We start from the raw sequence: 17,416 nt of genomic DNA on the forward strand, positions 1-17,416 counted from the left end.
TTGAGATGATCCGAAGAGCATCTTATGAAGAGTGTGAGAAATATATGAACCATGCACATAAAACATGTACACTGACGCAATTACAAAATTACACTACTGAATAGATTAAAAATATCTTTACACACCGAGAACACACATAAAACAGGATTAATTCACATGTGAGATGTGAGAACATGAGCAGGTGCTGATAAACAAACTCCCCTCCAGTATATAAAGATAAACCAGAGCTCCACAGCGCAATATCCAGACATTCACATTGATCTACTGAACTGGTTCGTGTCACAAAATTACATAATTGAACCATGTAAACCTTGAAACAATTATCTATGTATAATTATGTCTTAAATTCTATGCAGAGTTTCAGTGTTCATTGAGAAACAATGGCGGTCTGGACTGTCTACCTGTCTCTCTGTCTTCTCATAGCTTTGAGTGCTTCAGGTAAGAGCATTATTCCATATTTCACATCATAACTGTTATTTTATGATGATGTGATGGTCTAATACACTAATGATCTAATACACTATGTGCACTAAAGTAAACCTGAGTTTGTCTCTTAGTTATTATGATAATATTAAGACAACAACAATTATATCATTATATCAGCTAAAGTTATTGATTCTTATGAATGTATTATATTATTATTTTACAACAAAATACATCAACAAATATGCGTTTTAATCTGTAGTATACATTTATTATTAGTAGTAGTAGTAGTAGTATGTATGTATGTATGTATGTATGTATGTATGAACATTTGAGGCTGATGTTAGTTCTTCAGAATTTGTTGTGTACCATATGTACATTACCTATGCAAATGTGATTTATGCAAAGCTGACCAATATGACTATATCTATAATAATAAAAAACTCCACTTCAGTGATGACGAGCAGAAGTTCACGTAAATTTGGCTCGGGATTTATCTTTTGTGCTGCGCGTCCTCTTTATTCACTTATTTAGTTGACATGAATAGTTACCCGGAAATACCCATTATACTACTTTCAGGGTGTCATACGATGGTGTCCATCGCTTTTACATTGCCGGATTCCTTCGGGAAGAAAAAGTGGTTTGCAATGAGCAATTCGATAATGAGTTCCAGATGGTGGTTCAACGCACCAAAAAGAAAGGTTACACCATCCTATACATGATGTTGTAGGTCTCCAGCATGTCCAGCACCATCTGGTGGCTCATCCTAGCATTCACTTGGTTCCTCGAGGCTGGGGTGAAATGGGGTTACGAGGTCATTGATGCAAATTCGCAATATTTATCAAAGAATTTGTACTGGTACTGGTTGTTGATAAAGTCCTAATTGTTAGTGATTTTAATATACATGTAGATAATGAAAAAGATGCATTGGGATTGGCATTTAAAGACATTCTGAACTGGAGTTAGACAACACGTGTCAGGATCTACTCATTGTCGTAATCATACTCTAGATCTAATATTATCACACGGATTTCAAAATTCTGCAGCAGAGCGAAGACATCTCAGATCATTATCTAGGCTCATGTAAATTACATTTAGCCAAGGCTGCAAAGCCGACTCCGTGTTATAAATATGTCTATGAAAAAAAGAAGCGTGAAGTCCACACACTGAAAATAGCTGCTTCAAATGAATTTATTAATAGCACAACGTTTCGACCATCAGGTCTTCATCAGGCACAATGAACCATAACTTCTGCCACTAAATATTGCTTTATAAATAATATACCTGATCAGTTTCATCTGCTCAGCATCCCAGATAGCTTAGAAGAACTATTTATAACTCTCTTTTCCAGCACTTTAGACACAGTTGCTCCTTTGCACTTAAAGAAGATGAAAGAAAATAGTCCAACGCTGTGGTACAATGAGCACACTCGGGCCCTTAAGAGAGCAGCCAGAAAAATGGAGTATAGCTGGAAGAAAACAAAACTAGCCATACTTGCATACAGAAAGGCTTTAAAAAGCTGCTAGATCTGCTTATTTCTCGACTCTCTTAGAAGAAAACAAACACAACCCTAGGTATTTATTTGGTACATTGGCAAAATTAACAAGAAGTAAAGTTTCTACTTCTGAAGTTTCCAAAGAACATAGCAGTAATGACTTTATGAACTACTTCACTTATAAGATTGATAATATTAGGGAGAAAATTATAACTATGCAACCGTCTACTACAGTATCAGGCAGTGCATTGTAGTCTCCCTGAGGAAAAATTTGATTCATTTATTGCTATAGGAGAGGAAGAATTTACTAAACTCGTTAAATCATCTAAATCGACAACATGTATGTTAGACCCTATACCGACTAAGCTACTGAAAGAGATGCTTCCAGAGGTCACAGACCCTCTTCTTAATATCATTAATTCATCTTTGTCACTAGGATATGTACCGAAAACTTTTAACCTGGCTATGATTAAACCGCTTGATTATTAAAATCGCAACTTGATCCTACAGGATTAGTCAATTACAGGCCGATTTCGAATCTACCATTTTGTCAAGGAAAAGGCAGTATCCTCACAAGTCACAACTGTGTTCCTTTTTAGAAAGAAATGATATCTGCGAGGATTTCCAGTCAGGATTTAGACCGTACCATAGTACTGAGACAGCTCTCATTAGAGTTACAAATGATTTGCTCTTATCATCCGATCTCTATTAGTGTTACTCGATCTTAATGCTGCATTTGATACTATTGACCACAACATTCTTTTAAATAGACTCAAAAATTATGTTGGCATTAGTGGAATTGCACTAGCATGGTTTAAATCATACTTATCTGACCGTTATCAGTTTGTAGAAGTAAACGAAGAGATCTCAAATAAAGTATGTATGGTGCCCTGGTGGCCTGTATACAGTAGCCAGCACAAATGCCAAACGGGATTTATCATTTATATTAGATAGTGTTACATTAAGCACCATTTTTCACCAGAATTATATTTGAAACTAGACTTCTCTAGCCTGGGTTTCCCCAAGCTGCCTTGAGCGCAGCGCGATTTTATTCCTCACTGCTAGGCAGCCTGGATACCATGGACCAGATTTTCCCCTCAAAAAGGGAACCAATCACAGAACGGCGAGGGAGCAGCAAGACGATGACGACGTCTATGTGACACACCGAAGCAGTTTGTTTATATCTATGGATTCAACATGGCATCAGACGCAAAGTTACCTTTCGATGCAGCCTTAGATAGTGTTCTAAGTAGTTTAGAACGCAAGTTTATTTCGTCTTCTTCCTCGACGAATTTCTGTCGCTCTACATACGTCATCTGGTATAATTGAAAGGACTGGCTATGAGCTACATACAGGCGCATTTGACAGACATTCGTAGAGCCCAATAAACCACGCCTCAAATACGAGAAAATGAACGTGGTTCCCAGACCATGTCTCAATGAGAAGAGGTCTGACGTTAGCCAGGCTAAGACTTCTCAGTAATTCTGAAAATATTACTATAAACTACAGCAACACCTCCCCCTTTGCCTTTCAGACGAGGCTCATGTTTATAACAGTAATCTTGGGGGGTGGACTCATTTAAAGTAATATAATTGTCTGGTTTTAGCCAGGTTTCTGTCAAACACAGCACATCTAGGTTATAGTCTGTAATCATATCATTAACAATAAGTGCTTTTGAAGTAAGGGATCTAATATTCAGCTACCCAAGCTTTAGCATTTGCTCATCTGTATTATATCTGTTTTTTATTTGTTGAACATCAATTAAATTTTTTCCCTTAAATGGGTTTGGGAGTTTTTTATATATCCTGGTTTGGGGAACAGACACAGTCCCTATATGATGATAGCTAGGTGAAAGAGGCTCTGTGTGATGGGATTTATCTGACCTTGGTGACGTGAGACAGCTAGCAGACGGTCGGTTTATCCAGTCTGTCTGCTTCCTGACCTGAGGTCCAGATTGTCATGTTTGAGCTCTAAGACTATGAACCAAATTACTAGAGAGAAGAGCAGCACCATCCCAGGAGGGATGAATACCTTCTCTTTTCAACAGGTCAGGTCTGCCCCAAAAAGTTTTCCAATTGTCTATGAACCCATTAGCCAGCAGTTTTAAATTTGCTTTGATGTCTGGCGCTCTGGCTCCCGGCAAACATGTGACTATGGTGTCTGGTGTCTCTTTTTTCACGTTCTGTGTAATGAATCGCCAATAACTAGGGCACAATCAACAGGATTCTCAGTGGGTGTTTCACTGAGTGGGGAGAATCTGTTTAATGTTTTAATCGGAACGGAAGAGCGCCTCACCGTCACCCAGTTGCCCTGCTGCACGGGCTCTACATCAGCCCTAAAGCCCTTGCACTCTTACTATCCTCGATTAAAGTTTGGATGCGTGTCTCTAGTTCTGAAATCTCCCTGCATTTATCACATGTGAAGCCCTCAGTGCTGACAGAGAAGGCTATATAAGTGACAATAACAGGACAAGATGACAAGACCCACTGTGTTTGTTGACTGATCCTACTCACCACAGTTGTTTGATGGACTCATAAAAGGCGCGAGTGCGCGCGAGAAAAAAAGATGGCAGGCACGGATGGCGCGTTAATAGGCTAGCGAAATACTAGCGGGTTGTGCTAGTGATAACAATTTAGATAAAAGCTAGTGATGTCAGAGTAATGTGTGGTGATGAGTAATTTAATGTGTGGTGATAAGTAAGTTATATTTAGCAATATAAACAACAAGGAATGATAGTAAATCTAGATTCAAAACAGAAAGCTATACGGGGCTTAAAGATGCAAACCACTCAGGAGCAAGCAGACAGGAGCAATCGATCCGAAAGCGAAGAGATTGTGAGTTTAATATTGTATACAATATATTAGGAATGACCTGTTTAATGTTTAACAGAGATAGTAGACACAAATTATTAACTAAAAAAAAATGTAATTGGTTAACCAAGGGCAAACATATTGTCCTGTGGGGCAGCAGTTCTCGAGGAATAGTTCATTTTACAGCGATAAATGTGAATCTTTGATCTTCCACTAAAGTGCCTCGATCCACAGATCGAAACATTGTTCCAGAATGTCCCAACATCCCACAGGGCGAGAGAGTGGACTGTTTCCCAGAACCCGACGCTTCCGAGGTAAACTGCAAATGGATATGGCCTACATTCCACACAAACTCCCAGCATGCTTTGCAAAATTTTTACTGTGTGTCCTACAGCAAAAGTGTTTGGAAAGAGCTTGCTGTTGGAGCCCCGCGAGTGAGGCTAACGTCCCCTGGTGCTTCTTTTCCAAAAACCACGGCTACAGCGTGGTCAGCGAAAGCAGGCCTGACAGCACACGTGAGTTCAACTTGAAACAAGATGTTGTGCAAATCTGCTTTCCATTTAGCTTTGAAAAGTTTGTGTTTGAACATGCAGCAAGTAGAGTAAACGATTTGCCAAGACCTGATGGAAAATGTTTGTTTTGCTGTAGATATTGAGGCCCAGCTGACTCGAATGGATGCTCCGTCTCTATTTGGAGCTGATATTAAAGAGTTGACCTTCTACGCTGAAATGCAGACAGAAAACCGTCTTCGATTTAAGGTCTGTTTAAAAACTGACGTAAGGCACTGTGTCAATGTAAAGACGTCTATAATGGCGTGCACTGTTCTCTTTGTCTACCAGATCACTGATGCAAAGCAAGCCAGGTTTGAGGTTCCTCACGAGCATGTTCAAGCGCCTTCCACCCCTCCCACCGGACCCCTAAAATATAGACTGGAGCTGATCCAGAAGCCCTTTGGACTGAAAGTTTGGAGAACATCTCCTGAGAAACTCCTGTGAGTAGGGAGCTTTTCACCTTTTCACACACAGATCAGACACTCTGGGAGGTTTAGGCATTGCTAAGAATCCAGCACAGAATCATTTTAGAGTGTTTCTTTGACTAAACGAGGGGCAATCACAGCACCAAAAAGACAGAAAGACAGGGAATCCAGCCTGAAGCAATGCAATCAAGCTTTTTGCCTCGATATTGATATTGATGGAAACTGCTTTGTTTCATTTTGTTATTGTCTGCCGTCATGTCACAGGCAGGTAAAAAATAAGTCCTGATTCCTAGTTCTTAGACGAGTTCAAATCTAGTTTGATCATGTTTAAGTCACAATCACTATCAGGCCTGCTTCATGCATGTTGCATCTGTCACATAAGCAATGCGGTGGCCTTTTTAAAGAGATATTAAAGAGAGCAGTGCACCGCTGCATATTAGAAGCATATGCAACAGTTTGCATCAATCTTTCTCTAACAAAATTATGTTCAACCAACAAACTACCGCCCAAAAAAAAGACCTAAAGTAACTTTTAATTTTAACATTTATTCTTCTTATCCAGTCCTATGTAAAGCATACTGGGAACGAGAAATCCACAGACCAATATTCAAAAAGTTTAAGTTACTAAAACTCAATTTAAAAAATCCATTTACGCAAAATTTTGAGTTTAAATTACACACAATAAATGATCAATATTATTACATCAACAGAAACCCAGTGTTTTAAACAAAGACATCTATGTAAACGTTTATGACTATTAAGTAAATTAATTACCATTTATAATGTGTTATTCTTTATCAACAAACTGTTAACCTTTTAATAATTTATGGCCATTATCAAAATAAATACCCAATATAGGAAGCTATAAACCTAGAGTGACCTGTGTACCTGTGTGATGTCTGTTGCAATGCTCAAGATGTGTGAAACAGACCTTACACTGTACGTACATCAAAGATACAGATAATAATCTGAATTTGACGTTGATTTCTCATGAATGTTGTTTGTATTAAAACAGCTTTTAATAGCAGGATTACCCAGTGAGAAATAGGCCTTATTTCCAAAGAATACAACGGTTTGCCATATTTTTATGAAAATGCTGTTTTTACTGTTTTAGAGTTTTAGATAAGAGGATGGAGATGTTACAGAATGATTCTTAGCTATCAGTTTAGCTGTGGTTTCAAGAATAGGAAGTTGTTTTCTTTTGGTTACAGAAGATTATCTTTTTGATGACCTATCTATCAGTATTTGTCATTTATTCTAGTGTTTTCATGTGGCATGGGTGTGCATGTGTTCATGTGGTATCAATGGTGAATCGTTTGGTCAATGGATATGTTCTTGACATCTTTCATGACATTTACCCACAAACTGAACTGTGATTAAACTTCCTCTCTTCCCCTCTTGCTCTGTCAGGTTTGACACAACCATTGGGCCGCTGGTTTTTGATGATCAGTACCTTCAGCTCTCTGCTAAACTCCCTTCTCACAACATCTATGGACTCGGAGAGCATGTCCATCAGACCTTCCGCCATGACACAAACTGGAGGACCTGGCCTATCTTCACAAGAGATGCTTTTCCCAACGGCGTGAGTCAGAACATTTAGATCATTCGCACAAACATTTTCACTATTCCAAACCAGTACGTCTTAGATTCTTCAGTGAAATACAAAGTTTTAGGTACGTTTTTGGAGAATCTCCTGGCCAATCTGAAGGACTGAGGATGTCAAGCTTCAAAAAAGGATACAAAAGCATCATAAAAGAAGTTCATACAACTCATGCACCGTATTCCAAACCTCCTGAAGTCATTTGATTGATATTAAAATCAAAAGTCAGTCAAGAACTGGATCAGTCTAATTAATGAAGTAATCATTTAGAACAACTCACTACTTAGCACTAATTATTAGAGAAGGTCTAGGGTGGATTTCAAGATTTTCAGTGAATAACTTAAAATTTAAATTATACAGTATATATATATATATATATATATATATATATATATATATATATATATATATTTATTTATATGACAGAGTTGTCATTTTTGGTGAACGTTTCCTTTCATTCTAACTAATCTTTTTTGTTGTTGTTGGTATAACCATATGTAATCAGGTTGATTTAGTCATATTAACTAGTTTTCAATATGATTTAACCAATTAATTTAAACATTTCACATGAAGAGCAAAACATTTTTTTACAGTGCAGAGCAGTTACTTCTTGTGTAGGATTACCCTGCAATTTGTGTTTGAAGATCATGACACATAAATGTCCTAAACTGTCAAATTAACTGATTAGAAGTCTGAAATTTGCCATTACAAACTTTAATGTCTTTCATCCTCCAGGACACACACAACCTGTATGGCCACTACCCCTATTTCACGTGTCTGGAAGATGCCAGCGGCCAATCCATGGGTGTTTTCCTCATGAACAGCAATGCTATGGGTAAACCAAGTCTCTCTCCAGTAGTTTTATTGTGTCATTGTGATGGTTTTACCATGGACTAAAGTCATAATTGTTAATAACATGATTTGAGGTGATATAGTGCATGTATAGTGCGTTTGGATGTGTTTGAGTGTTTGGAATGAGGTTGGTAAATGAGTTTCAGTTGTTTATGTCTGTCTGTATGCAGAGGTGACAATCCAGCCGGCTCCGGCCGTAACCTACCGGACTATTGGAGGGGTTTTGGACTTTTACATCCTGCTTGGAGACACACCAGAGGCACTGGTGGACGAGTTCACACAGGTAAGTGTAGATGAGAACACCAGTGACCAGTGTAAACACCAGTGTAAAGACACAGCGTGCTGGATGGTGGCAAGAATAAATAGAGTGATTTCCTGGTTATTTCTCCAGTTTCCAATCGGATTAAAAGCAAAAAGAGATTGATAGTTTGTATCAGATTGATAGTTTGTATATTAATAAATTGTACAGATTGTTTATTCTTTCACATTTTTATGTTTCGGTACATATTTTGCTCTGGAAATATTTTTAACTAAATATTAGAATATATTGTAGACTACAAAAATACTTGGTTCTTATTGGTCAGTCATAGTATTCTGCAGTTAAATAATTTTATGTATATATTAACTGCTAAAAATATTCTATTGTGAATTATAGACATTTATAATATGAGCAACCACCCATCTGACATTTCCAGTTATTTTCATTTTAGTAGGTTTTTTTACGTCTAAATAGTTAGAAATTTTTTTTTTAGCTGAAATAAAAAATATTTTTACATTTTTAAATGTTAATAAAAACTCAAATAATATATCAGTGATACTAAAATAACACTGGTCCATTGATGTATTTATTTATTTATTTATTGGCAAATAGCACTAATAAGCAGTCAGATGGTCATTATTGTAAAATAAACCCTGATTGGATCACGCCATGAACCTCTTACCAAAATTTGCCAAATGACTTTAGCTCGTGACGAGAGTTGATACGTGACGCCCCACACTGATGTTCAAAGTGTTTAACATGGCTTTATGTCTCTCTAGCTGATCGGCAGGCCTTTCATCCCTCCGTACTGGTCTCTGGGCTTCCAGCTCTCTCGCTGGGACTACGGCAGCCTGGACGAGATCAAGAGAGTCGTGGAGAGAAATCGACAGGCCGGCCTTCCGTATGTAAGTGCCAGGAAACAGAAGGAGGCTCCTCGCTTTCTTCTGCAAAACTTGATTCCACCCAGTACCTCAAAGCCACAATCGAGAGAACGGATTCATAATAATGTGCTTTTCACCTGAAAACATGCATTTAGAAGCATTTAGCACCTGATGGTGGGGCTCTGATTTTGGGGCTCGAAAGATGCACTGCACTCAATGTTTGATGTCATTCGAACAAAGAAGACACCGAATATTCGCAATATTAGAAAATTACCTGCAGGAGAATCTCACCATCAGCTGAAGGAAGTCAAGCCTTCCAGAAAAATCCAAACAGACAACAGTGAATCTACAAATTTTGCCTTGCACCATTTCTGGTTCCCCAAAGAACCTTGTTAAAAGAAACATTTGTTTCTTAGTGTAAAGAACATTTTAATAGTCTAAAGAACCTTTTCCACAATAAAGACTCTTTTGTGCGATGGAAAGATTGCATGTATTCTTCACGGAATAATCAATGCCAATAAAAAACTTTTATGTTTAAGAGTGCAACTTCCACAGGTAGACGTTGAAGTGAAACAGGATATTCAGTGAGAGAAGGAAACTCTACTGAGACTCAAAGCTGAATCATCATTATTTTGTGTTCTAGGACGTCCAGTACACTGATATTGACTACATGGAGGACAAAAAGATCTTCACTTATGATACGGTGAAGTTTGCGGAGCTGCCTCAGTTTGCTGACTACATGCATGAGAAAGGGCAGAAATACATCATCATATTGGTGAGCCATATATTTTATAGGTTGGCACGTTAGTTCTGGGTTTTGGACAGTGGGCAAAAACAAGTTTAGAGTTATACATTTCAACATCTGACTGAATTGGATTATGTCCAGTTGAACACCTCAGAACATGTTCTTCTTGGTAGGATCCTGCCGTGTCCACCAGTCAAAGGATAAACGGAGCTTATGAAGCCCTTGACAGGGGTCATGTAGCTAAAGCTTGGGTCACTGAAGCGGACGGGCAAACGCCTCTACTGGGAGAGGTATGATTCTCCAAACATACTCCTGGTTGGATAATCCTTAGTAGGGTTTGGGATTGAGAACTGGTTCTTTATAAAAATATCTGAACTTCAATGATTTCCATGATGTTTGGTTTTAGTAATTGTTGTTGTTCATCTGCATTCATTCATTCATTCATTCCAACATTATTTATATTTATATGAATCCCATTCTCCTCCCCTCTCTCTCCCGTCACAGGTCTGGCCAGGGGAAACCTTGTTCCCTGACTACACCAACCCGTCCTGCATTGATTGGTGGGTTGATGAAATTTCACGTTTCCACAAAGAAGTCAAGCATGACGCTCTCTGGATTGTAAGTAACCTGCCCGAAGAGATCCTTACCTGTCACCAAATATTGAACCTGATCATTTTACAACCTGGTGGAAAGGTCATGACAAATGTTCTGATTCCTATCTCCAACTGAGTTGCCTGAATTAGGAATGGCTGAACTAATTGCTGTTTTTTTTTTTTCTAAGGACATGAATGAGGTGGCCAATTTCGTAAAGGGAAGCATCAAAGGCTGCGCTGAAAACAAACTCAACTATCCTCCATTCACCCCACGTGAGTCTGAAATGCATCTACCGCTAGATTTCATATCAGCATTTCCTCACCATCTGTAAACCTCCATCCTCTTGATTTCCATTGGATTCTGAAGGTATCCTTGATAACCTGATGTTCAGTAAGACCTTATGTATGGATGCTAAACACAACTGGGGGAATCACTATGATGTCCACAGTCTCTATGGATACTCTATGGTCCTGGCCACTGAGAAGTAAGTGCTGGTTTTTTACACACTGTATGCAAATAATCTCTGTTATGATTGACTGATGCTGCTTTACAGTCTTGTCAGAATGATTAATACAGATTGTGGTTAGCTACAGTATATATTAATGTGCTCATGGTTGTGACATCACAACCTTGACAATTTCTGAATTATGTTTATGAATCATTTCATAAATGGTTTGGGTGTTCGTAGGAGGGAGAATAATGTTTTCAGTCTTCTGAAAACATTATTCATTATTCAGTCTTCTTTTCAGTCCTCTTCAGTCTTCATGTCTTCTTTCGTTCCTCTACACCCCCTCCATTATTCAGCCTAGCTCCTGCCTGCGTGTTTGTCATATGCTTTCCTAGGCCATCCTACTTGGCATTGTGTCTTTCCGATACCCTCCTTGATGTCATTTGACTGTGGTACCAGCGCTCCCTATACCTCCAATCAGTGCCGGTCATCCTTTACACAAAGTGCGATAGATGCGTGTGGCCCCCGAACCACCAGGGATATCTTGCTATCAAAGATGATTTAATGACTAGGGCTGACTAATAGAATTTCAGTTTCGTTTTTTTAATTTTGGCTGCCAACTACAGCAAAAACACAATGCTGAATTCCATTCCTTTCCTTTAAAGGGGTGGTATAATGCCATTTTCACAAGATCTCTGAGTCTCTGATGTCCCCAGAGTGTGTATGTGAAGTTTTAGATCAAAATACTCCACAGATATTTTTATATAACATCATGTTAAAATTGTCACTTTTTTGAGGGTGGGAAAAAACACAACGTTTTGTGTCTGTTCCTTTAAATGCAAATGAGCTGCTGCTCCCAGCACAGGGGGCGGAGCTTCAACAGCTTGAGTGGTTTTACCTCACACACACATGCACTGAAAATTTCAAAAACCTTTAGCCTTTTATGTTCAAACCGGAGTCAGAAAGATGGAGAGACTCTAGAAGAAGTGACAACATGCTGAAGCAACAGGACATTTCTGAATGGTTAGCTGATGAATTTATTAGCATTGTGTAGTTATCTTCTAGTCATTGATTAGCATATTCTGTCTTGATCATCTATAAATCGTGTTCCAGGGGCGGGATTTATGTAAATTTTAGGGTTGGTGATGTCACTAACCCGGGAGGAATGTTGTGTAGTCCCTACCAGCCATTTGTTGTAGTCCTTAAAGGGATAGTTCACCCAAAAATGAAAATTCTGTCATCATTTACTCACCCTCAAGTTGTTCCAAACCTGTATGAGTTTCTTTGTTCTGCTGAACACAAAGGAAGATATTTGGAAGAATGTTTGTAACCAAACAGATCTCGGTCCCCATTGACTACCATAGTATATATTTTTTCCTACTATGGAAGTCAATGGGGACCGAGATCTGTTTGATTCTGTCATTCTTCCAAATATCTTCCTTTGTGTTCAGCAGAACAAAGAAACTCATACAGGTTTGGAACAACTTGAGGGTGAGTAAATGATGACAGAATTTTCATTTTTGGGTGAACTATCCCTTTAAGAAGTGATTTCTTTAAAAGCAAATATCTCACTTTGCTTGTAGCATTGTAACTTTTGCAGATGTTGTTTATGCTCAAACAGCAACATTACACACTAACTAAAGTTAGAAAAGTGAAATGATAATCAACCACCCCTTTAAAGCGGAGCGCTGTCACCCTTCCTACGTAACATCCAAATCAGTCAAATCATGTAACGTGTCAGTCATAATATACAGTCTCCTGCTGGACATGTTTAAGCGCATGTTTAAGCGCATTGAGCTGCACAAGATACGCTGTTGCCCAGGTGTCTTTCTGTGTGTGCGTTCCGAGACGGAGGGAAGTATTGGCTTCTTTGGGCTTCAAGTGTGCGCTTAAACAGGCAAATACACACAAAAATATGTCAAAGTTCAAGTTTCACTTACACGCAGTCAGTTATGTCTAAAGTGAACATATACAGTTGGGAAAGTAATCAAATGCTTGTTAGTGTATAAGAGCTGTGCATTTGGTCTTAAAGTGACAGCAGCCTAATAAACCTGCTGCTGTCTGACATTTAATATTAATCAAAAACAAAATCATCCACTTCTCTTTGCTGAATAACTTTGGTAACTATAATGAGAATCAATGTAGACCTATATTTAATTAATACGGTAAAGAATATGCAGTGTTTTCCTTTAACGCTATTAGTAGTAGGTATTTTTTTATTTCATTTGTATCTTTTTTTTCTATTGTATTTGTACTTTTGTTTGTAATTTTATTCTTTTTTATTGTATATTTTAACTCAATGTTGTTTGTTGACAGTGAAATTGCTCTGAAAGAATAGATTAAGGGGTTGTGGGTCATTTTGGAGGTTTTATGAGCAGCGGCCCCTGGACAAAGTTTCGCTTAGGGCCCCCAGAAGTCTAGGATCGGCACTGACTCTAATATTGTGTTTCTGCTTCCAGGGCAGCGAGAGCAGTGTTTGGGAATAACCGTTCCATGGTTTTCACCCGCTCCTCCTTCCCTGGGGTGGGCAAGTACGCTGGGCACTGGTTGGGTGACAATGCCGCCACCTGGAATGACATTAAGTGGGCGAATACCGGCATGCTGGAGTTTAACCTCTTTGGAATCCCTTACGTAAGTGGTTTGACTCCAAATGAAACGTTTTTTCCAAGACATTTTTGATCTCCTCTGATACTCTACGCAGACATTTGTCAGATTGCTGGTGTCTTTTTCATATATAAAACACTGGAATCTCCATTTGAGCTCCATTTAATTGCATAGTTTTTTGGAGAAACACTTGAGATAATAAATAGTGATTTTTCCTGAATCTAATGATGTTCTTCTGCAGGTCGGTGCAGACATCTGTGGGTTCTTCGATGACTCGTCGGAAGAGCTTTGCAGACGCTGGATGCAAGTCGGCGCATTTTACCCCTTCAGCCGTAACCACAACGCTCAAGGGTTCAAAGTGTGTGCTGCTCTTTAAACTAACCAGAAACATTCAATCTCATCCTCTGGAGTGAGAGTTTGAGAGGGCAAATGAGGATGAATGTAAAATGATATTCTTGGTGAAATTAGATGAATAAGATTTCACCTTTTAGTCAGAGAATTATCAGGATCCACATGTCCATTTCTCTCTTGGCTCTTCTTGACTAGTTTTCTGTCCCTTTCTAACAGGACCAAGACCCTGCATCATACGGCGCTGACTCTCTCTTGGTGAACACCTCTAGGCATTACCTGGAGATCCGCTACACCCTCCTGCCATACCTCTACACTCTGTTCTACAAGGCCCACGTCAGTGGAGAGACTGTAGTGCGGCCCATGATGCATGAGTGAGTTTATAAGCATGTGCAAACAGCAGAACAGTTCCAGTGTTGCTTTTGTGTATATGAATATGCATATGAATTTGTGTATGAATATGCTTTTGTGTATCTGCAGGTTCTATTCCGACAGTGAAACCTGGGCAGTGCACAAACAGTTCATGTGGGGAGCACATCTTCTCATCACACCTGTGCTGGATCCTGTGAGTGAACACACACACACACGTTTCACAAACACAGAAATTATTCACAGCGCTTCACTCTTTCCACATTTTGTTGTTACAGCCTTATTCCAAAATGGATTCAATTAATTATTTTCCTCAAAATTCCACAAACAATACCTTATAATGACAACGTGAAAGAACTTTGTTCGAAATCTATTCAATAAAAAACAAAACAAAAATCACATGTAAATAAGTATTCACAGCCTTTGCTCAATACTTTGTTGCACCTTTGGCACCAATCACAGCCTCAAGTCTTTTTGAGTTTGATGCTACATTCTTGTAGCCTGGTAATACCAAACTCTGCTACTTCGCTTTGCTTTGTAGACAGAGTCTGGCTTGGCACAATTGAAAAGCGTTTTCTTTCTCGCAGGGGGGGGGGGCGCTTGTCTGAAGTTTAAAATCATTGGTTACCCGTAAGCCAATCACATGACATTTGGTTATAGCGTGTGTTATGCGCATGCTCAGCCGCATCTAACTTCCACTGTAAACACATGTATGATGCGAAAACAAAACCATCGAGCGAAATACCGGAGTAAACATGGCTGTGAACGACTTTTGCAGATTATGTGAAGTAAATCCACGCATCCACGGTACAATCAGCATCTACGTCACGGCTCTCAGCCCGCCCTCTGTTCGTTGATTGGCCCGGCCGTCCGAAGGCCGCTGGAAAACTGAAAGATAGGCTGCTATCTCAGACTGACTACAGAAGCGAAATGAAATTGAGCGGAAGTAGGAAGTCTGACGTAGTCAGGCTAACATTCTTGGCTATTTTTGGGCAGTTTCTCCCATTCTTCTTTGCTGAACCTCTCAATCTCCATGAGGTTGGATGGTTTCTTGGTAACAGACCTGCGAGTTGATAACCGAAGTCGATGGAGGGGTTTAAGATTTCCTAACTACAGATAAGATGAGATTTTGTAGTTTGATTTTGTCGGTGCACAGCCATTTTCAGATCTCTCCAGAGATGTTCAATCTGGGGTCTGGCTGGGCCACTCAAGGACATTCACGGAGTTGTCCCGTAGCCACTCCTTTGTTATCTTGGCTGTGTGCTTAGGGTTGTTGTCCTGTTGGAAGATGAACCGTTGCCCCAGTCTGAGGTCCAGAGCGCTCTGGAGCAGGTTTTCATCACGGATGTCTCTGTACATTGCTGCATTCATCTTTCCCTCGACCCTGAATAGTCTCCCAGTTCCTCCCGCTGAAAAACATCCCCACAGTTGATGCTGCCACCACCATGCTTCACTGTAGGTATGGTATTGGCCAGGGGCCTCATTTATAACCGTTGCGTACGCACAAAACAGGCCCTGAAAGAGGCGTACGCCACTTCCGACGCATAAGTTGTGATTTATAAAAACAAACTTGACGAGAAAATTTGCGCACCTGCACGCAAACTCTGACCCATGCGTACGAACGTTTTCGAGACGGAGCAGTTTGGCGACACCGATGGTGAGCTGGAGTTAAGTGTCTTTTTGGTCTCTTTTAGACAGAAAATCTAAAGAAAATGAAACATCTACAGAAAGATAATACAAATATAATTTCACTCACCAAGCCTGTCACTTGAAGCAAATATCCATGCCTTCTTAAATGTCCGCGCCAGCGAGCGCGTTGGGCCATTTAGTGCAAAAATAAATAAAATAATGATTTAAACTGTTTTACTTCTGAAACTTCTGTTTTACTTTTCCTGTAGCGTGCTGTGTTTTAATGTTTTAACCACAGAGAATTGCTTATCATGATAATACCAGATTGTCTGAGAAAATAGTTTAGTGCAAATAATGCCCAAGGTATATCCGTTTCCATTAAAAATAGAAATCAATTAAAAATACAATTCGGCAAGTGGAAAAGATTGAGAAAAAACTTTCTCTGAAATGTATTTTACACTATTTGATTTATGTATTCAAAAACAAGGCAAGGATAGGCAACTACTTGATTTTTATAAATGTAATGTGTCTCGTACCGTTAAACGTTATCACGTGGATGAATAATTATATGCAAATGACATGCAGATGAGGATATGCATAGTAAAACTAGGCGTTGTAAGCTCCATATATGGTTATTTCGGGGTGGAGAAGCATGTGCGCACAATCTTCCGCTGACTGGGATTTATAAAGTGAATTCTGCGCAGGTTCTGCCGTATGAACGGTTTTATAAGTCTCAATATTTTTTTGCGTACGCCATTTTTGGCTTTCGGGCGCACGTACACTTTTAGTAAGGATCCTACGCACAGTTTTATAAATGAGGCCCCAGGTGATGATTTCATTCAGACATGATGCTTGCCATTCAGGCCAAAGAGTTCAATCTTTGTTGCATCAGACCAGAGAATTTAGCTTCTTATGGTCTGAGAGTGCTTTAGGTCCCTTTTGGCAAACTCTAGGCGGGCTGTCATGTGCCTTTTACTGAGGAGCAGTGTTGGGGAAAGTTACTTTGAAAAGTAATGCATTACAATTTCACTTGGGCTGGGCTTTTTTTTTTTTTTTTAAGGGTCTTTTAAAAAAAAGACCCTTTCACACCAAATGTGAAATAATTAGCCTCAGGCTGAAGGAAATGCAAATTCACACGTGTACAGTAGAGGGCACCGCTCAAACAAACCTGAGGAGAAAGACTGAGGCCCTTCTCCTCCGATCGCTCAGTTTGGCCAGGCTTAGCATTAGGAAGAGTCCTGGTGGTTCCCAACTTCTTCCATTGACGGATGATGGAGGCCACTGTGCTCATTGGGACCTTCAATGCTGCAGACATTTTTCTGTACCCTTCCCCAGATCTGTGCCTCACTACAATCCTGTCTTGGAGGTCTACAGACAATCCCTT

General features: G+C 39.4%; 1 protein-coding gene across 2 annotated transcripts in view; it reads left to right on the forward strand.

Moving 5' to 3' along the window:
- The first annotated feature begins 237 nt into the window (after positions 1-237).
- Positions 238-17,416, forward strand: part of LOC311077832 (sucrase-isomaltase, intestinal-like) — a 68,268-nt gene continuing 51,089 nt past the window's right edge. For both annotated transcript variants that reach the window (XM_084106470.1, XM_084106471.1), the window contains exons 1-19: positions 238-272; positions 357-438; positions 4,963-5,042; positions 5,123-5,243; positions 5,377-5,486; positions 5,568-5,719; positions 7,114-7,285; positions 8,039-8,138; positions 8,326-8,438; positions 9,194-9,319; positions 9,939-10,070; positions 10,214-10,330; positions 10,545-10,658; positions 10,822-10,906; positions 11,001-11,118; positions 13,542-13,713; positions 13,928-14,044; positions 14,254-14,408; positions 14,515-14,599. In XM_084106470.1, the coding sequence (XP_083962596.1) occupies positions 381-438; positions 4,963-5,042; positions 5,123-5,243; positions 5,377-5,486; positions 5,568-5,719; positions 7,114-7,285; positions 8,039-8,138; positions 8,326-8,438; positions 9,194-9,319; positions 9,939-10,070; positions 10,214-10,330; positions 10,545-10,658; positions 10,822-10,906; positions 11,001-11,118; positions 13,542-13,713; positions 13,928-14,044; positions 14,254-14,408; positions 14,515-14,599 (2,127 nt within the window). In that variant the 5' untranslated portion in view covers positions 238-272; positions 357-380. The remainder of the gene's footprint in view (positions 273-356; positions 439-4,962; positions 5,043-5,122; positions 5,244-5,376; positions 5,487-5,567; positions 5,720-7,113; positions 7,286-8,038; positions 8,139-8,325; positions 8,439-9,193; positions 9,320-9,938; positions 10,071-10,213; positions 10,331-10,544; positions 10,659-10,821; positions 10,907-11,000; positions 11,119-13,541; positions 13,714-13,927; positions 14,045-14,253; positions 14,409-14,514; positions 14,600-17,416) is intronic.

This window comes from Abramis brama (genome assembly GCF_963993115.1).
Source record: "Abramis brama genome assembly, chromosome: 1".
NCBI lineage: Eukaryota > Metazoa > Chordata > Actinopteri > Cypriniformes > Leuciscidae > Abramis > Abramis brama.